At 50.7% G+C, this 21,191-nt stretch overlaps 1 protein-coding gene and 1 long non-coding RNA gene across 5 annotated transcripts in view; one reads left to right on the top strand and one right to left on the bottom strand.

Moving 5' to 3' along the window:
• Nucleotides 1-21,191, bottom strand: part of GALNT18 (polypeptide N-acetylgalactosaminyltransferase 18) — a 348,597-nt gene that overhangs the window by 162,429 nt on the left and 164,977 nt on the right. For all 3 annotated transcript variants that reach the window (XM_088017777.1, XM_028116986.1, XM_028116987.1), the window contains exon 2: nucleotides 14,927-15,119. In XM_088017777.1, coding sequence (XP_087873903.1) covers nucleotides 14,927-15,119 — 193 coding nt within the window. The remainder of the gene's footprint in view (nucleotides 1-14,926; nucleotides 15,120-21,191) is intronic.
• LOC114219416 (uncharacterized) overlaps nucleotides 1-21,191 on the top strand; it is a 55,122-nt gene that overhangs the window by 29,478 nt on the left and 4,453 nt on the right. The window contains exon 3 of one of the 2 annotated variants that reach the window (XR_003611366.1): nucleotides 8,822-10,153. The exons of the other annotated variant lie outside the window; for it this stretch is intronic. This is a non-coding gene — a long non-coding RNA (uncharacterized LOC114219416). Of the gene's footprint in view, nucleotides 1-8,821; nucleotides 10,154-21,191 lie in introns of those variants that run through there. 2 annotated transcript variants of the gene reach the window in all.

Here is a 21,191-nt window from a genome sequence, read left to right as displayed (position 1 = left end):
AGATGAAAAGAAAGGCAGGGTAGGAGGCCAGGGTGATGCCTTCGCAGCTGTTCAGAAGGAGTGGTCAGGGAAGGGCTCTGTGAGGAGGAATTAGTCAGAAGCTTATATGGTTTGAAAAAGCAAGCCGTGAAAAGGCCAGGTGGGGCCGAGGGAACAGTGCGGTGATGGGAGAGGAAGCAACAGGGGAAAGCGGCTCACGTAAGTGCAGCGAAGGGATGAAGGCGACAGGGAAGCAGAGGGAGGGACTTGAATGAAGGATATAGCCTGGAAGCTCTAAGCTCACCTGACCATTTCCAAAAAAATTTTTTGGTGTCGTGAATGGGATTTTTATAAGAACCATGAGAAGGTGTGGTTAGCAGTGCTTATTTATGTCTATCAAGACCGGCAGCTGGCCCTTCCTTAGGCATGAAAAGTGACAAAAGCATTAACAGACAACCCGCTCGTTAATTGCATTTTTAAAATAATACTATATATGGTCAAACTGCTGGTACGTGACCTTTATTTTTATTTTTATTTTTATTTTTTTTAAGATTTTATTTATTTATTTGACAGAGAGAGAGAGAGTGAGAGAGGGAACATAAGCAGAGGGAGTGAGAGAGGGAGAAGCAGGCTCCTGGCTGAGCAGGGAGCCCGATGTGGGGCTCGATCCCAGGACCCTGGGACCATGACCTGAGCCGAAGGCAGACGCTTAACGACTGAGCCACCCAGGTGCCCCTATTTTTATTATTTTTTTTTTATAAAGTATAGTGAACAGCTCGCAGTAAGGTCAGCACAGGGGTTCACGCTCGCTGTCCTTCCCACTAGCCCCACCAGCAGTGAAGATGGTGCCCCCGCGGCTGGAAACATTTCTCCACGGTTCCCCGGGGCCTCAGAGCCCCCCACTAACTAGAGCTCCAGGTTGTTCATAGGTGTTTTCCAGAGCTGGGGGTTAACTGGCTTCCTCTACTCCCCTCCCTTCTTACTTCTGAACATAACCGCTCCTCTTCCCCGTCCCAAGGAGACCAAGTTTAATCTCTCCCAGTATCGGCATGCCCACCCCGATGGTTTGAACCCCCAGCGCCGGGAAGCCGACTCCTGATGGTCTTAAGCAGAATGGCAATGTTATGTTGGTTTTATAAACTAAACTCTGCTGATCACCATTTTCACATGAAAGATTCTTTCAAACATAAGGTTGTTATGACACAACCGCTTTGGAACATGACAGACACCTAGAGTAATGCATCGTACTGGTACCTGTTCATTGTCCGTCCCCCCATAATGCAGCCCCCCAAGAGCAGGGGCTTTATTTTGTTACTGGGCTCTTACCCTTAAACCAGAGTCCGGCACACAGTAGGTTGTTGGAATTAAACAAAGCTAACAGAGCTACTGATTTTATGGAAAGCCTAAATTTTATATGCACACCACTGACCCCAGCATGTTCCTTTTTTTTCCTGCAAATCTCCTCCCTGTGTTGGAGAGTCAGGGCCTCTCTTCACCAGCGGGTCCTTCCTCCCCTGAATTTATGGCCCCAGTTCCTCACATTCAAGTCTCGGGCAGCTCTCTGATTCTTGGAACTGTAATTAAGTGGTCCCTCCAGGCCAAACGTCCTGACCTCCTTAAATCCTTCTTTCCCCCCGCTTCTCTCCTGCGAGCTGCTCAGGGTCCTCCCGGCAATAGGGGTGCTGCCCTGGCCTCTCCCTCTCCACACTGCGAGGGCCCCTCCCTCACCCTTCAGTTTATTGGAGCCCAACCCAAATATGGGTGTGGCCGAGCAAAGGCTGGAGGGTGGCAGGTCGAGGAAGACAAGGTGGGACAAGAGCATTGGGCAGCGGATGAAGCCACCCAGCCCCAGCTCTGCCCCAACTTGCCGTGTGACCCTGAGTGGGCCACTCTACCTCTCTCCATGTCACGTCATAGAATAAGGGAGGCAGAAGAAACAACCACTCAGTTGTCCTTTCTCTCAAAAATTCTGTAAAATCCGGGATCGTCTATCTCCCACATGGTGAAAAGAAGACACCTCATTCAAGAATCGGTTTGCAAACCTGCCCTCCCACGCAGCACCTGGTCACCACCAAATGCCACATGAAACGTCCCTCTACTGCCCTCATGATTACACAAGGTGACCACATGTCCTGGTTTACCCACGACTTTCCCAATTTCAGCACTGAAAGTCCCAAGCAAAGCGGGACAGTGTCCCTAGCCTTGTTGAGGGTCGGGATGGAGCTTGCTCCCGGCTGCACGCCCACTGCCCAGCACAGTGCTTGGCCAACAGCAGGCACTCAGTCAGCATCTGCTGAATAAGTTGGTACTACCTTCTCGAAGTCCCCAGCACACACACATCAACGCACTGAAGTAGAATTTGCATTGCTGGAGAAAGGAGGCAAAAAGGAGGAAGAACAGCCTGTCGGCCGAGATGTCCACATACCTGCTGGTGACACTCACCATTGTCCCTGCTGAACACTGAACTCAGGACAGGAGCCTGCCTGCCACAGGGCAGCTCAAGGCTTTCAAAGGGAATACACATTCAAGAACCACTTTGGAAGAGAATTGTTCCAGACCCAAGCCCAGCACTTCTGCTCCAGAGTCCAGCCACTCGATTCGCCCATCAACCAGCACTGCCCAACCCCTTCCCCCCCAGAGCTTTGCCTCTGTATCCACACCCCTGAGATGCTCTCCCACAGCACTTCGACCCTCCAGGGGTCCAGGGTCTGCCCCACACCCTCTGCTCCCAGCGCCTGCTCCCCACCCGCTCTGGGTGTCTGCCTCCGCACCCCCTCGCCCCTGCTCACCTCCCCAGGAAGGCCCAGAGGACCTGAGAGTCAGAGGAACCACACAAGCCCAACTGGCCTTCCCCTAGTGATGCTTCTGGAGAAGGCCTGACTGTACAGGACCAGTTCTTTACTCATATTGAGAAGAGGCATATTCTCCTATAAAATTAAGCCACAAAAGTTCCCTTTTTACTTTTATTCTTGTTCCAAGTCGAGCCATTTTCCACTAGAGATAAAAACAAGGCATTTCTGAGAGGCGAGTACTATGGCTGTCTAATAAGCTGGAATTGATGGTCATGATAAACTCAACTTTATTGATCTCTGCACACAGAAGGTGATGCGGGATGGGAGCAGCTACGTAGAGGCCGCTCGGCAGAGCTCCCCGAGACTTTTGATCTGCTTATAAAGTACATTTATATCAAGAGCTTCAGTGCCACTGTTGCCTGTGGGAGGCAGGGAAGCAGCGGCCAAGCGAGTGAGACCAACCTTGGCTCCCGGCGGCCAGGTACCGCCCTGGACAGCGGCCAGATGCCTCCATGTGGCATCGGCAGATTCTCCCCTCCCTACGACCTTGGCAAATCTACAAGCTCCCAGTCCATCAGGGTGATAACTCATGAGGAGGCTGCTTGACCTGGGGTGGGAGGAGTGGGTAGACCTCTTTGAGGATGAAGTTCAAAGTCGAATGTGAGCTGAGGCTGCCTGCCAGTGCAAGGGTCAGCAGATCCAACTATGCCAGGATGCTTGGAGTGGAGACGGGGTCTTTCTGGACCAAGCAGCAGGAAAATGGCACGCCCAGATACCCATTCCCCTGAGTGTCCCTAGCCCCTCTTTCTTCCCAGACTTCTCCCAAGATACCCTCCCCTGCAGCCGTGGTCAGCACACAGGGTTCAGGGACACCACTAACCACCTAGAACATAAACCCTTGGACAGAGCCTGGTCCCAGGGTCAGCACAGCCCTCTTGGCCCTTCGAGATCATCAGTGTCCTCACCCCAGCCTCTCCCCTACCTGCACCCACAGGACTTGCTTGCTCCTCCTCTGACCTCACTTGGGTACACTGCTGGCTTCTTCCAGACCTTTCCAGATGGAATAGGCTCCCAGGCTGGCCTCCGTCCAGTCTGCTGGACTTAAACCCACAGATGAGGGCAATGAGGAGATTTTCATTGAGCAAGAGGAGAGTCAAAATTTTTACTCCCTCTGGCTGGCATCTCTATCTCCATGACCTCTACACCTGAGAGACTGCATGGTGCCTGCTACCCTATTGCCCACGGACCCCCTGTAGAATATTTGGAAATTATAATAGTAAAAATTTCCATTTTCTGAGTGTTCACGATTTGCTGTAAACCATGCTAGGAGATGTACGGATATTTTTACTCCCCCCCCCCCATTTATTCCTTCCTACAGTCCTATATGGCAAACACCATTATCCCCATTTTACAGATGAGGGAAATAGGACTAAGACAGTTCAGTTACTTTCCAGGGCTTAAACCTGGGTTCATTTGTCTCCAAAGCCTATACTCATAATCCCTGCTAAACTAGGGTCTGTATCTTCCTTCCCACTCTCACCCAGAGATGCGTCCGGCAAAACAATGGTGTTGTAACAAGCTAGAGACCTGGTGGGGGCGGGGGGGCAGAACAGAAGTCACTCCAGGCTGCTATCTGATGAAAGATGGAGAGGATGTTGTATGTCTGATGTGTGCAAAGATGATAAAGCCCTGCTGGGCACGTGAACCCTGAAACTCTTCCTGGTGCATTGTTCCCATTGGGATAAACCATCCCGGTGACTCCTGGTATAAAGGAGTCTGGGTCTTCTGTCTCGTGGCTTCATCCTTTGGCCCACCACTGATGGGACCAGAGACTGATTCCTGAGCTCCACGTAGCTACCAACAGCATGGCCATCAGCATATAGGGCAGCCTGGCCCAGGAGCTGTGTGTAGCCAGATCTGGCAATACTGAAGAAGGACCCGTGACCCGATCCAGCCCTCTCTCGTGCGAAGGTTGAACGTGAGATACCCCAGGAGGCAGGAAGCAGGAGTCTGGGGCAGTAGAAATGATGGGGTTGGAACAGGACAGGTCTGGGAGCTGGAGGTGCAGAGAGTCACCACTAGAGACAGCGTTCTAACATGTGAGTCAGGAGGAGGCAGGCTCGGGCCTCCCTGGGCCATCCTGAACCATGCCGCCCTCCACCACGCCTGAACACAAGGCTTCCGGTTGTGTGATGACGTGACTGGGCATGAACATCAGCCTACAAAGAACCCCAGCCATCTGCGGTTGCCACGTGAGCTCAGCTCCTTGCTCCGAGAGCACGCAGGAGCCCCAGGAAGGAGAGGCCCGCTGTGATTCCTGGGCTGCAACTGGATCCCCCGTCACTCTCACAGCCTCCTCTGCCTTACTTGCATGCCACTCACAAGCCATCGCAACATGTTTTTATGTGAGTATTTAACAAACACCAGCGTCTCCGCTAGCCTATAAACTGCATGAGGTCAAGACCACATCTACTTTACTCACCAGGTTTGGCTAGTACCTCGTACCACGTGCAGCACAGAATGGAAACTCAGAAGTCCCTGGGTGTCTGGCTGAATGAACACATGAATAAATACTCGAATGACGAACAGAACTAATTCAGGCCCATGAAAGGCCTGTGGGTGGGAATTCCAGCATGACCTGGCAGAGCAGGAATCGCTGAGCTGAACAGTAGGTCGCTGACAGTACCCTGTATGATTTCCTCACACGAACAGAGTTGCCATAAAAAATCACTATAAACTTGGTGCCTGAAAACAACACAAATGGATTATCTTACGAGAAAGGTACAAAGGGGCTTTTGTACCTTGTGGGAGGTCAACCAGTTTGGAAATGAGAGACTGGGCCTTGCAACCCACCTGTTTTAAACATCACTCTATAATCTAAGCAGAAGCTTCATCTGTTAGTCATGTTATCCAGTTTCTCTTTCCCTCTGATAAGCCAGAGCAGTAAACGGAGCCCGGGCAGAGGCGAGGGGCGGGGGGGAGGGGGGGTGGGGATATCCCTCTGGCTCAGCTGTGGAAGAGACAGCAGACATCTAAGAACTGGGAGCTTTAACCATCTGCAAGGTGAGAGAAACAGGCCCGTCTGATCAGAAACCACAGACAGGTAAACTACTAAGTAGATGTGATCATCAAAGTGTCCAGCTTTCGTCCAGAGGGAGAGCTCCTACGAACATCTTACAGGTGATTACACCAATTTGGAGAAAGGATCTGCTACATCAAATGTCGATTGTAAGCAAGACAAGAGAGAAAAGAGTCATTTGAAATGCACACAACTGACAGGAAGCAGAGAAAACCATTTGTTCCTAAAACATCTTACTGGAAATCCAGGGGAAATGGAATCCCTGTGGCTACGTGGACAGTGGCCCAGGGAACAAGTCAGCTGGTGGGGAAGGCACATCAGGGACTGAGCGTCTCTGGTGAGTTTGTTGGTGAGCAGGTCAGGCCAGGAGAAGGCGTGGTGGGGGAAGGTGGGCCCCTTAGGTCAGAAAAAGGAGGATGGGGCATCTTTGCTCTCCATCAGACCTGGCTCCGGCCTCTGATGCCCAGAACTCTGGGGCTGGGGAGAAATCCCTCCATCTGACCTGCCTGGCTCTCCTCTCCCCTAACCCCGGGGCCGATGGCCTGTCCCATGTGGCTCCTTGTCCACACAGCAGTCTTCCGGGGACTTAAAGTCATGGTCATGTCCCCCCAAGCCATCTCTTTTACAGATCAAAGACCCAGATGATGCAAGTCACAAAAAATTAAATAGCAGTTGCTCTGTGTCAGGCAGTGTTCTCATATTACCATCTCTAATTTGTGTATAGGAAAATCAAGGCATAGGAGAGGCTGGGAAACTTGCTGAAGATCAACCTGCTTGTTATAGTACTCTATAATCTAAGCAGAAACTGCATCAGTTTGTCATGTTCCCCACTTTTTCTCTTGACTCGTTCTCCTCTGAACATACTCCTTTCTCTATATCCCTTACAATCCAATCCTGCACTTGTCATCTGAGTGGCAAAACAGACAAAACTATCACCTCCCCTTTTAAAGGCATTATATTTCTATTAATATAGCTCAAGATTATATTATCTTTAAGAAGAGCCAACATGATACTCTTGGCCCATAATGAGCTTAACATTAAGAATCAGAACTGTTTTCTCAGAGTGCTTTAGTAAAGGAGTGTGACACCCCCTCCCCTGCCACTGTGCATGGTTAACATTCTCAATGCAATAGCAGAATCACTACTAAGGGTGTTTTCCCTTTGTTTGGAAGCTGCTCTCATGGAGGACACATCTTCCATAGATCTCTGGGTCACCTCCACAGAGCCACGATCCCAAACCAGAAAAAGTCGCCTGGGCCGGGGAGGGCAAGCGTGCCAAGGCGGTGTCCTTAAAGACACAAGACCCAGCTGAAAATACTGGCTGTGCCACATACTACCTGTGGGAATTTGAGTAGGCTTCTTAACTTGACAAATACTCAGTATTCTCCTATTTAAAACAGAAATAATAATAACTACCTCCAAGAGACGTAAGGATAAAGTGAAATTAGAAAATACACATTAAGCAGTCTGCCCAGCACGGGGCACATGCTAAGTGAGCAAGTGGTAGCTCTTAGTAAAAATCATAAGCCCCCGGGTAGCAACTCCCACATGGCCCAGCAATCATGATCCCAGCTGCTCCCCCTTGAGCCATCCCCCTTGTCCCCCAGGACCAGCTACATAATTTGTGGGGCCCAGTGCCAAGGGAAAAGATGGTGGTATTCACAAATCATTCTGAGTTTTAACACGGTGACAGTAGAGCATTAAACCAAGCACAGAGCCTCTCTAGCCTTCTCGGGATCCTGTGCAACAGGCTGTGCACTGTACTAGTTTCCTAATACTAGTATTGCTGCTGCAAGAAAGCACAACACACTTGGTGACTCAGAACAACACACATTTATTATCTTACAGTTCTGCGGGTCAGAAGTCTGACACGGGTCTCACGGGGCTAACATCACAGTGTTGGCAGCACTACGTTCCCTTCTTGAGGCTCACAGTGATAATCTGTTTTCCTGCCTTTTCCCAGTATCTGAAGCTTGCCCCCGTGCCTTGGCTTATGGCTCTTTTCTGTCTTCAAGGCCAGCAATGGCTGGTGGAGTCCTTGTCACACCGCCGTCCCTCTGGCCTGATTCTTCAGCCTCTCTCTTCCCCTTTTAAGTGCCCTGTGATTACACTGGGCCCATCCTGATAATTCAGGATAATCTCTTTATTTTAAAAGCAGCTGATGAACAACCTTAATTCCATCTGCAACCTTGATTCTCCTTTGCCATGTACCAGACCATAGTCATAGGTTCCAGGGATTAGCACATGGGCGTCCTTGGGAGACCATTATTCTGTCTACTATACATACCCAACCATCCCTGCTGGCCCACAAAGTCCAGAGTTGAGGACCCTGCAGCCCTCCCATTCATACATGCAAACCTGTGGCCACACCCCAGTGGTGGCAGCAAATACCCACAGTCACCTTGGATGGACTCTAACCTGCTCCTAGGGGGACTGAGCCCCTGGCTCCATGCTGTGTTCTCCCTCTGCTATACTCCCATTCCAGATCTTTCTACCTGGATATTCATACAGGATGGGGCTGGTGTGTGTGTGTGTGTGTGTGTGTGTGTGTGTGTGTGTGTGTGTGTGTGCGCGCACGCGTGCATCTGTCCCAGTTGCTCCCTCCTGGGGCTGCAGAAAATAGTCTAACCCCCTTTAGATCATACCCTCATCACTGTGTCTCAAGCTTGAGCCCCCCAGTCAACCCAAAAGCCAGTCCACCCTACCCCCTGGGAGGGAGGGAAAAGGATCTCAGGGGACACTGGAAAGAAAGGTGACACGGTCACTGACAGACTCAGGAGCCTCTGAGGATCTCCCAGCGAGAGGCAGGAATAGTACCTGGCGGAGGCTCTGCCCTGAACTACCTTGGAGGTAGGCCATAGAGTTGCCATGGCAACTTTAAGCCTTGAAGCTTGCCACCTGGAGCTCCCTTGCTCCTACCCACACCCAAATACCCACTAGCTCAGGCACTCGTCCCTTCCACTTTCCGCAGCTCCTGGTCAGAAATAACCACCACGGCCTGCAGAAAAGAACGCGGCGTGCACCTGCTGTTGTGGAGCGAGGGGCTCCCGTACGTCACCTGCTCGAGCTGCTCCCGCCGGGTGGGCGCCTGCCCGTACCTTCCTGCCCTGAGCTGCTGAGCGGCTTCAAGCCCCCATGATCCTCCTCCCCCACAATCACAACCCATCTTCTCAGTGGCCCCCCAGGGATGCTGCCTCCACCTTCTCTTTCCATCCCGCAGGCACAGACCTCCCTGATCTCTTTCTTCCACCCTCATTTTTCAAAAAAACGGATGCTTCCTCTACGTGCAGTAAAATTCACAGATCTTAAGTGAATTTCATGAGTTTTGACAAATGTAGTCCACACCCCAATAACACTTGTTTTTCCCCTCTTCCCTTTTTGTCCCTGGTGGGTTATTTTGGAGCCTACAGATAAGGAGGAGGAGGGCGGATACCAGGACGCCCTGTGTGCTCAAGCACACCGAGAAAGCCGCAGGAACGTTCGGAGCTTGCATCTGCGGATGGGAGGGATGGAGCAAAGTCCCCCCAGGTTGAGATGCAGCTTTTCTCCCCTTCAATCATGAGACCTGGGAGTCCTTCCAACCTAGGAAGCAAGTAGGCAAACCCCTGCCCAGATCTGGCAAAGGCCCCTCCTGGGGTGAGGTCCAGGAGGATCACCGGAGGAAGACACCAATGTCCTGTCTCTCCCAGGTCTTCTCACCTGGATGGTGCTTGTTGTAACAATGAAAGGAGAATAAATGGCACTTTCATTTCCCTCAAAGCCAACTGTCCTGGAGCCTGGAGGAAATTTGTCCTTTCTTTGGACAGACCAAAGAGCCCAGATGAGGCTAATAAAACTGCCTCACTTCTGGTTCCCATGTCCTTCCTTCCCCAGGGGAGGAAATTTGTCCTTTCTCTGCACAGACCAAAAATCCCAGATGAGGCTCATAAAACTGCCACACTTCCAGTTCCCATGTCCTCCCTTCCCCAGGGGAGGGCTGTCATAATCGGTAAAAGGAGGCTCCTTGCAGATGCTTATTTGGGTCCTGCCTCCCTGCCACAGAGGCCACAGGGCTTCCGTGGGCCATCCAAGTCCAGCCCCTGACTTACTCCTAACCTGCAAGAATGGCCCCTCTGCCAGGAGACCAGGAGATGGTCAGCAAGCTTTGGGATCCCCTGCCCTGCTCTCCCACTACCTTCCACCTAGATTCCTGCTACGGTGTAAGCTCCTTGAGGTTTTTCTGTCTGGTGCTTTACTGGGTGCCTGGCACATACTTGGAGCTCAATACATGTTTGTGGGATGAATAAATTAATAAAGCCTAGCAACCAGCTGGATGGACTTTTTTCCTTCTCATTATGTCTTCTGCTGTGTATAAGACCCTGAGTATAGAATGGTCCTTTCAGCCAGATGACAAAAGTGGGTCAGATCGCATTTTTCAGCACCAAGAAAGGACCAGCCAGAAATGATGGAAGAGAGGGTGGGGCAGGATTTGGATCACCCACATTCCAGTCCAGGAATGAAGCCAAGCACAGTGTCAGGGTTAGAACTTGAAAGAGCAAACCCAAGAATCCAAAGAGCAGAGTGCAAAATCCAAGGACACCTCCAGGGACAGAAGTCCCCAAGGACACCGAGAATGAAGCAAGATCCAGCTGGCCAGATACAGCCGGAGACTTTCCTCAGCATGGTGCTTCCTCTCCAGATGCCACCCACCCCCACCCGCCCTGCCTCACATCCCAACATTACCTGTAGCAAAGGCCTCATTCTCTGCCTCGATAATGGGTTTTATGTTCGGCAAAACAGTTTTTCCAGCCCTTAGAGAAAACTTTCCTGACTCAGACGAACTGATGGGCCCAGTGCTACATACTGTTCAAGCAGTCCCCATCCCCATTAAGAGTGTCACAAATTGACACTTCAAGGCAGTAAGCGTGGTGGCAGTTACAAACACAGATTCTGTTGCCAGACTACCTGGGTTCAAACCCCAGCCAGCTCTGCCACTAGCAGCCTTGAACAGATGTTACAGTCTCTCCGTGCCTCAGTTTCCTCTTTGGTAAAATGGGAACGAATAATAATACTGTCAAATAATAAGAAATATATATATTGATCTCTGCCCCTGGTTTCTACTCATATTTGGTCTTTGACCCCAGTTCCTGACACGGAGATCCTAAAACCCTTGTCATTCCCTGAGTGACAGGAGTGTCTGACACAGAGCTCCTAAGTGCCTTGGAATTTCCCGGGTGATGGGAGCATCTGTTGATCTAATGAGGAGATTCTTGGTGGGCCCTGGATGCGGGCTGGTCACCAGAAAGACCAAGCTATGATTAGAAGTTTGGAACAGAGGAGAGGGCCTGGAAAGTGAGTTAATAATCCATCGTGCCTACATGATGAAGCCTCCATAGAGACCCCGAAAGTATGGGGTTCAGAGAGCTTCGAGGTTGCTGAACACATCCGCGCATACCAGGAGGGTGATATACCCCAGGTCCATGGGGACAGAAGCTCCTGTGCCTGGGACCCTCCCAGGCCCTCACCCTATATATCTCCTCATCAGACTGTTCATCTGTATCCTGTCTTACATCTTTCATAATCCACTGCTAAGTGTAAGCATTTCCCTGAGTTCTGTACCACTGCTAGCAAATTACTGAACTCCAGGACAGGCGGTGGGGGCCTTACTTATAGCCGGTCAGAAGCACAGGTGACAACTGAGACACAGGAGACAACTGAGTGGGGGCGGTGTCACGGGACTGAGCCTGTAGCCGGTGGGACTGATGCTAACTGCTGGTAGATAGAGCTACAACTGAATTGAACTGTAGGGCACCCAGCTAGTGTCACAGAATTGGCTGGCATGGAAAACCCCCACACAGCTGGTGTCAGAAGAATCGTGAGTAGGAGAATCAAGAACAGTGTGGGTTTCCCAGACAAGTCTCTACTCCAGAAGGTTACCGCGAGGAGTCGAAGAGTTAACGGAAATAAAGTGCCAAACGCATCCCTGCAAACGTGGCTCATGCCATAGAAATGTTTGCCAGTGTAATTTGGAATGGGATGATAGTAAAGACTTTGAAAAAATGTTTCCAAAATGAGTTAAACAGGATAAGCTAAGCAGCAATGACCTTGTTACAAGGCAGGAATGTTTTTAGGGAAATTAACAGACAAAGAGAGGCCCTGTTTCAGCTAAGCACACCCTTGTTTTGAGTGGTTCACCAACAGCTCTCCGGTCTTGGTTGTGCGCCTGGCACAGGATCTGAAGCGGAGCTAGACAGAGCTTTCCAAGTACGTGTGCAGAGAGAAACCGCATCCTTAAAGCCCCTGCAGAGAACACTGGTGGAGGCTCACGGAGAAGGCTCAGCTCTGTCTTGTATCAGAGATTCCGTTTTTCCTTCCATGAAAAGGCACCTTGCCCCACAGAGGAGGCATGGAAGCTCCATAAACTGTAGCTTTGTGCAGAGGGAAGGTCTTTCCGTTACGATTATTGCTCAGAATTCTGCCCACCTGGAGTCCTTCAGAGATCCTTTCTCCGCAAACTCAGGAAGCCCAGGCTGGACTGCCCCCTGAAACGTGCTGCCTCTAGAGCATGCCTGCAAGGGAGGCCTGCCCTTCTGAGAAAGGCCGCATGGCCTCAGTTCCCTTCCACCCTTCACCTTTCTGTTTCTCTCCCATGGAAGTAGGAAGGAATAGCAACAGGGCACATCTCTCGATGAAGGGGTAAGGGGCTCCGGTGTCAGTTGGCTCCTAACAACACAGCCGTGGGCTACCATCAAAGGCCAGGATTTGGCATCTGGACACATGGGGTTGAGTCTCAGCTCAGCTACTTATCCAGCTGTGTGATCTCAGACATAACACTTATTCTTTCTGTTCCTCAGTTTCCTTATCTCTGAATGGGGAGAAGGTGCCAGTTCCTTCCCTACCTCTGGGGCAGGTTGGTGTGGTCCGGGTGGGAAGGGCATTCTCAACACGTCAAGCCCTGTGTAAATACCAGTCATTGTTAGAGTCATGCTGCAGTCTGTAAGATCCACCGTTTCCATAGCTTCCTTCTCAGTTCCCCTCTAATTTGGAACAAACGTGCATTGAGCAAGGCCTAAGCTTTACGTCAGAGCCGGCTGCAAAGTCTGCAGCTCCTGTGTGGGCCAAGATCAAGGCGAAGGCCCCTGCAGGAGTCCTGGGGCCCCAACTCCTCTTGAGGACCCTTTTCCTGGAGCCTCTAAGTTCTGCCCACATCAGACCTGCTTCTCTGCAGGCCCAGGCATGGTCTCTGCAGCACTCCCGGGGGCCTGAGACCCTGTGGCGTTGAGATAAAGTCCCCTTTGGGATACCCCCAGAAGCCAACCCCATCCCAACACCTGCCCACTGCCATCACGGCCCAAGCTACCAGCACCTCTCACTGGGATAGGCGGAAGCCTCCTAACCGGTCTCCCTGCTCCCTCCCAGGCTCTTTCAGTTCGTTCTCAACACGGCAGCCACGGGGGCCTTTGAAAATGACAATCAGAGCATATTACCAGTCTGCTCGAGCGCTTCCCTTGGATCCCCACCTCACAGAGTACAAGCCACACCCCGTGCGGCAGCCTACAAAGCCCCAAAGCCCCTTGCCTGCGAGTCTCAACCTGGGCTGCACACTGGAATCACCCGAGAGCTCTAAACAATACGGATACAGAGGGCCACCTCTGGAAACTCCTATCTAATTGGTCTAGGGTGTGGCCGTGGCATCAAGATTATTCTAAAGCTCCCTATGAGTTGAATGTGCAGCCAAGTTTGAGAACCACTGGCCTACTTGATCTGCTTCCCGTGGCCCCTGTGACCTCATCTCCGACTACCGCCTTCTTGCTTGCTCTCTTCCAGCTGCATGGGCCTCCTTTTTCAAACATGCCAAGCACACTTCTACCTCAGGACCTTTGTACCTGCTGGTTCCTCTAACTAGAAAGTTTCCCCCCAGGTATCCACATGGCTCGCTTTCTCATCTCTTCTGGATGTTTGCGCAAATGTCACCTTCTTCGTGAGGCCTTTTCTGACCACCTCACTAAAAACCCAACCCCTCCTCCTGTTCTGGGAAGTCCCTATTCCCCTCTCCAACTTTCTGTCTTTTCACAGCATTTACTACCATCTAACATGCTACATATTTGACTTTTTTGTTTTGTTTATTATGTGTCCCTGCCCATCTAGAATGTAAGCTCTGTGAGGGCAAGGATTCCTGTCTGTTTTGTTCACTGCTCTATCCCTGTGCCTAGACTATGCTGGCATATATAAATGCTCAGCAAATATCCTTTAAATGAATATATACTCTTCTAGCTCTTGTAGATCCTCAGCTGCTCTTTCATCCCTAGGGTCCAGCCAAGTTCTCCTTGGGCCAGGGAAAACCATACTCAATTATACAGTATACAGCAGGTGCTCAATAAATGTCTATGGAACTGAACTGAACTTTTCTCCCTAAAAGAACATAGCCTCCAAACCCAGCAGCAAGATCTTTCCTGAAAAAGATATTTGTATCTTTCCTTCAGATATAAGCTCACTGTAGTTAGCAGCTTTAAGAAAAATTTAAAAATAAGGAGAAAGAGGGGGAAAGAAGTTATGGGGGGAATTCACAAAAGTTAATGAGATTTTCTCAGCTGTGGTACATGTCCACACTTTTAATAATTAGGAGTAACAAAAATTCTAACTGAACCTTAAGGGAACATCTTCTGCAACAAAGAGAGAAGTCAAGACAGACTCCTGTGTCAGGTGTAATGACTTAGCCCTGGAAGATGGATAAACTTTAAATACTAATTTATAGAATAAAAATAATTGTTCATAAAAATGCAACTAATTGGGTTAAAAAGACTTATTAACAGGAATACCAGATGATTCTAGAGCCCGTGAGGAATAAATTATGCTATTAATCCTAAACATCTCTCATGGAAGAAGCCTTCCCCCTGCTTGGCAGATGGAGAAACTGAGGCTCTGGGAGGAGGAGGAGAGGGACTTGCCCCATGAAGGCTGAGGGCACAAGCCCTGGCTGAAGCAGGAGAGGGACCCAGGAGTTCGAATGCCCTGTCCTGACTCTGTTAGCGGCACCGTGGTGACCCCATCTCCCCACAGGCAGGTCGAGAAGGGCCCAGCCACTGACTCTGCTCACCCACTAGGTCTGAGGTCAGGCAGGGGCCGGTCGAGGGGCAGGCGGTCACTGAGGTAGGCGTTGTAGCCGTAGTACTGGAACTGCTTCAGGGCTATGCGCCGGCCTTCAGGGCTGAGCTCCTGGCCCCAGTGTGCAAACAGAGAGGAGTCTGTGAAGGGCTCAGCCTCTGCCTCCTCAGGCTTGGCGGGAGCCTCTGGAGAAAGAAGGGACAAGGAGACAGCGGGTCAGAGTGCACCCCTACAAATGCCATATGACAACCCCTTTCCCTTCCTCACCACCACCTTGGGTAAAACAATCTTATCCCCATATTTGGGTCTCCCCAGATTTGTGGGGAGAATAGACTGCAATCCTTATGCTTCCTCAAACTCATTTATCCATCCATCCATCCATCCATTCATTCATCCATTCACTCATCATCCCTTCATCCATCCATTCATCCACAACCACTAGGCACAAGGGATATAGAAATATACCCTACAGGGTGTACCGAGAGGCCGATAGATATGATCCTTATGCCCCATGGCTTCAAGTCAGAACTCCCTCCTTTCCCCACCAGAGATGCTAGCCCTAGCCCTCAAACTGGGCTTCTGCTTCTCTTTCCCAAGATTGCACCCCCACTCCCTGCCAGTCCTGAGCCTGCTCCATACCCAGGTCCTCTCACCGGGGTTCTTGTTGGCCTACCTCCCTCTCCATTGTCTAGTCTGCTGTGAGTGGCCTGGCCCCGCTGAGTGCCATTCACCTGGCTCCAAGGACCCCCAGCCAGACTGCCTTCTGCTGCTTCCAGACTGTGCCTACCAGAATAGGGAAATCAGTGGCACAGAGGGGTCACCCATGCACTCTGGACACTGAACAACTGGACCCCTGGTCGATTTGCAGGTAGGGGCAGCCCCCACACCAGGTCACAAGCTCATGGTTTCCCTAGAGTTTTCTAAGACAATGAAGGGGGCATAATTACCCATAAGAGCAGGAGCTTTGGATTCCACACAGACATGGATTCAGATAAATCCCTGCTCCACCATTCACCGGCTACATGGTCACAAGCAAACACTAAACCTCTCTACACCTTGATCCCCCCATTTCTAATGCGGATATACTAATACCAACCCACCCTCCCCCCCCCACCTCACCCCCCCACTGCCCAGAATCTGAGAGGATTACATAAATAATGTGTATTCAGCACTTAGGGCAGCATATGTCTCAGAAAATTACACAATGCATGGTAACTAGCCTAGCACCTCGCAAGGGGCTCCTGGTGAGTCATTTCAATCTCTCTTTTATGGGAGCAACAGGTAGGTCTTGCCAGGACACAGGCTGATGGGTCAGAACTTTGGCATTCATTCTGAGAGACAGGTAGTCAAGTTCAGAAATCAGAGAAACTGGACAGAGATGCCAAGCCCACCTGATGGTACCCGCCATGCTCATAACATGATGTAAGTGAGAGATGGCACCGGGAGCCTGGAATGAGACATGGCACCGGGAGCCTGGAATGAGACAGAGACCAGAGGAAGCAGAACCAGGTTAGGGACAGAAGGGGGAGGCTTGCGACACTTGCCAATGACCACCCGGCCATCTGCATGAAGCCTATGGGCGTAGGACACACACCTATGCCGGGTAAAGACACAGGCAAGGCCCTAAGGTTCCAGGGTCTTCCAGGTTGGGGAGCTCAGCACTGCAGACCACAGCTCTTACTCCCACCTCCTCTTGGGGGGCTCTCGTAAGAACCAATCTGGGAGAGGGGAGGAGGCCTTCCAACACCCAGAATCCTCCTATCATGGAAGGGGTGCTCTGGGGGCAGAAGCCCCTCCCTGTCCCTGCAGGTGCACGAAGGCTGTCTCGAGAGAAGGGGGCTTTTGTGGCGCCCTGCAAATTAGAGAGCCCTTGATTCTGAAGCAGAGCAAGCATACTGATGCCAGAGACTTCAGTGAGAGAGACGCCCAAAGACGTGTCATCAGGGCTGGGGCTCCCAGGCGCTGGGTGAACCTGTGGAAGGCACCTCACCTCTCCTGACCATGTCCTTGGGACATACCCCGTACTGGAGGTACGTGTATCTCCTGGGAGAACCATCATAGCTAACCCCCGCTGAGTGCTGACCACCAGTCAGGCTCTGCTGTGAAGGGTTTTCCCCCATCAACTCAACGCGCCCTGTGAGCTGGGGACCTATCTTCGTTCCCGTGTTACAGGTAGTGAAAGTAAGGCACAGGCTGAGGATGAGAAACCTGCCCTGACTCACTCATAAGGAAGCAAAGTAGGGGACAGTCAGTCCCGGGAGGTCTGTCCCCCAAGGCAGTGGTCCTGACCACTACACCACACTAGCTCTACGTGGCGATGGGCTGGGACACACAAGAGTTGCATAGATAAACATGGCAGATCAATTTTCCTTAAAGAGATGGAAGGAAACTCAGATATACAAAACAGATTAGGACCTAAGAAGGAGTAAAATGCAAACCATGTGAGCATTTCTATGACCAAGCAAGAAATGTGGTGGCCACTCAAAGTTCCAAAGTTCCAGAACCCAGCGCACACTTGTTCTCCCCTCCGAGGCATGTGTGAAGGGAGGCCCAGGGCTTACGTGATCATAAAGGTCCTTGCTCTCTAAAAAGATGTTATGACTTGTTCATTTGGAATGTTGGGGGCAGTAAAAATCTAAATCAGTGAGCCAACGGAATCATATAATATTTAAAAGAAATGGAGTTTTACTGCTCTCACATACCTACCTAAATGGATATTACCAAGTAAAATGAGATCAGTTAATGAAAAAATTATGATTCACAGTTAGACCTGTGTTGCATAAAAATGTATTATAAACATACTCAAGTCCTAGGTTCTACCACGTGCTCCCATCTTTTTGCTCAGCATGGGTATAAACCACAACAAACTGGAAAGCAGTGGGTCTTGAATGATCAAGCAGGGGCACAGCACTGGCAAGAAGTCCTCTCTGTTGAATTGCCAGAGCCAAGCACCATGCCAGCCGATGTCCTTACCCAAAGTTATCTCTGTCTTGCTCACGCGTATGGGCAGGTCAACGTCTGTCTGGCTCCCTGCTGTGCCCCCAGCACAGTACGCATCTCTTGCAAGGCGCTCCATAAACCATTTTAAATAAGTTAGTTGATAAGTACCCCATAGAGGTTAGTTATTAGACATGAAGAAACCAAATGAAAAGGTTAAATGACCAATCTTTGTCAGGGGGCATTGGAGAAAGGTCTGGCTCCCTCCAACCCTCACATTCTTCCCTCTATACCTCAAAGGGCAAATGATAGTCTGAGGGCCAAATGTGGCCCGCCACCTATTTTGTAAATAAGGCTTTACTGGAACACAGCCTCATCCAGATGCTTACATATTATCTACAGCTACTTTAGAGCTACAAGGGCAGAGTCAAGTATGTGCAACAGAGCCCATGTGGCCTAAAAAATAAAAAATACTTAACTATCTGGTCCTTTAAGAAGGTAGAGCATGATGACTCCCTGCTCTACCTTCCATGCAACATCCAAAGGGCTGGTTAAGAGGACTGGTTGTGGAGTCAGAATCTGGGTTTTACACTCCAGATCTACCATTCGCTGCTTTAGTCTAGCTTAGACTGTGCACCTGTTTCCCCAACCAGAAAGTGTTGTTGATAATATTAGTACCCTTTTCATAGAGTATGTGTGCATATTTGATGAGATGTTCCATGTAAGGAGCTTAGCACAGGGTCTGGCATAATAAATGTTAGCTCCTAAGGAACCACAGAGACCCACAACCCCACCAGGGTGCCCTTCTGACACTTCTTAAGTTCAGATGGAGAAGATAAATGGCTTTGCCCTGAGGTCCCCAGCTCTGAAAGATGTTGCTACTGTCTAGCCCCCAGAGGAAGGGTTTCCATGTCCACTGACAAGTGGCCTACACTTAACTGGGTCTACACCCAACAACTCCCGTCTCTGTCTAGTAAGAAAGCAGTCTGACAGGGTCATCAGCAAAGGAGGACCATCTTTGACATGTTGGTGTGACAGGAAAAGAGGCTCCAGGGAAGTACAAGGGTCCAGGGGCATCTGGACACATCTGGTGATGGGCCAGACCAAGGGCTGTCTGTCACCCTGGGCTGAGGCACCTGTCAGGAGCAGACTTGGGCTATACTGGAGTATAACAATTCCTACTGGGGTCTGGACCTGCTTGAGCGCACCTGACCAACCGAGGGGGTACTCAGAAGAAGTATATATCCAGACAGCTGAGAGCTCCCCAAGGACAGCTCACTCATGGCAGAGATTAAGCGGGGCACAGCACAGTGAACACAGCCTGGAGCAGAGCCAGAGTTTAGAGGGTTCTGAGTACAGCACAAACCCTGTAATCCTGGCCCATTTCTCACCCAGCCCGGGTGCTTGTCTGGGTCCTAGGGACAGCAGGCCAGGAGCGAACACTGAAAGGCTATTCCACCAGAGAGCCACACAGAGGGCCCAACGGGCACAGTGTAACACAGAGGCAGGGAAGCACTCCCCCCGCCTTCCGCCACTATGAGCTCTGTGGCAGGGGCAGGCAGGGAGCCCCAAGCAGGACATGAGCAGACCCACAGGCCGGGGGAAGACACTGCCATGCTATGCCCCTCTCTGCACTGGCAGTATCCTCCAATGGCCAACTGTCTCCTCAGCATGAAAGACCGAGTTCCTACACTTAGTCCCTAACACTTAGAAGACGCTACAAGGCTCCTGGTGATTAAGACCCTGAGAGCTCACCCACCCACCCACTGCCCCCTTGCCTTCTCTACTCCAGCCACATTGGCCCAGACTCACCAGGCACATCTCACCTCAGGGCCTTTGCTCTTGCGCTTCCTTCTACACCCCATGGCTAGCTCCCCTCACTTCCTTACTCAGAAGTCATTTTCTCAGCAAAGCCTCTTCTAAACATTCGATCTCCCTGTTCCCTCTGCACCCACTGAAGTCCTTCTTTTTTTTTTTTTTTTTTGTCTTGCTTGTTGTCTTTCCTGACTCAGACGTGAGTTCTGTGAAGTCAGGGATTTGCTCTGTTCTCTGAGGAACCCCCAGTGCTTAGAACAGTGCCTGTTCTGGCAGGTGCTTAATGAATATCAGGAAGATGAATGAATGGAGCAGTAGCAGCAAGACAGGAGAGGATGGCCCCCTATTCGTTAGGGATTCCTCACGTCCTCGGAGGGAGTTGAAAGGGGCCTGGAGACCTGTGTCAGCAAGTAGGAATGTGAAGCCGGTAAAGGGCAGAGCAAATTCCATTTGTGTGCAGTTAATTTCCTACCTAGTTCACTTACATGAAGCCTTTTGAGATTATCAGTGTGCTTTTAGAAGCTTCTTAGGGAGTTCCATGGAATGCGGTCATTGGTAGACAACACCCACCCCCCTCCCCAGGACTTTTTGGTAAATCTCTTACACCAGAAAAGTACCTGGAATCTCTCCCAAGTGTCCAGAACAGGACTGTGCACAGAGAAACCACCCCAAAAAAACATGGGAGAAGAGAGCAAAGGAAGGAGGGAGTAAAGGCTGTGTGTGTTTCTTGCCTCTTCCTCTTTCTACTCTCACCTGGAAGAACTCAGAATGAAAAGACCACAGGAAGGCTCCAAAGTCCCAGAAACCCAGGTGCAGGGGACAATGGGGTGGCAAGACCCAGAGTCTTCAGAAAATTAACATGCCTTCAGGGAGTATCTGACCCAAACCACAGAGCCTCAGAGAGACTGAGAGTCAGGTCAGGTGTCCCCATTCCTCCCCAAAGTTCCCGCAGACATGTGGCTGCCAACCTTCCTCCTGAGCTCACCCCTGGGTTGATCTCTAAGGTGCTTGCCGCAGAAATCCCTGTCGACAAACTCAAGGGGAGGAGTCCCCTGAGAGGTCACTAATCACTCCACCTTTTGAAGAGAAAAGGCACATTTGATGGGTCTGCGCAAAGCATGACATTTCTGACGCTGAGAAAAGAGGCTGACTTCTTCCTCCTCTTTGACGTCTCTCAGAGGAACGGGCCTTTTGCTTTGTGGGCACTCCCCCTCTGGCCCAGGGAACAACCATTTCTGCTCATCCCTTGAATGCCCTTCTCGGCCAGCATGTGGGAACTGCTGCTCTGTCAGCTTTATCCCGAGGGGCTCCCCATGGCTGCACCTCCTTCACTGCTGGGCTTTGGGAGTCACCGTCAGCTCTGCCCCAAAGGGAGTTAAACTCTTCTTATCAGACAATCAACAAACACTCAAGCAAGTGTATTGTGCACCAGGTCTATTGCTGGGCATTGGAAATGCAAAGACCACTCAGACTCGGTGCCTACCCTCAAGCAAATCCAGTCTAAT

This window comes from Eumetopias jubatus, unplaced genomic scaffold, assembly GCF_037043125.1.
Source record: "Eumetopias jubatus isolate StellerSeaLion01/CBP00866 unplaced genomic scaffold, mEumJub1_p1.0 scaffold_13, whole genome shotgun sequence".
Taxonomy (NCBI): Eukaryota; Metazoa; Chordata; class Mammalia; order Carnivora; family Otariidae; genus Eumetopias; species Eumetopias jubatus.
The sequence above is the reverse complement of the archived record's forward strand: the minus strand, read 5'-3'. Positions and strand labels throughout refer to the sequence as shown.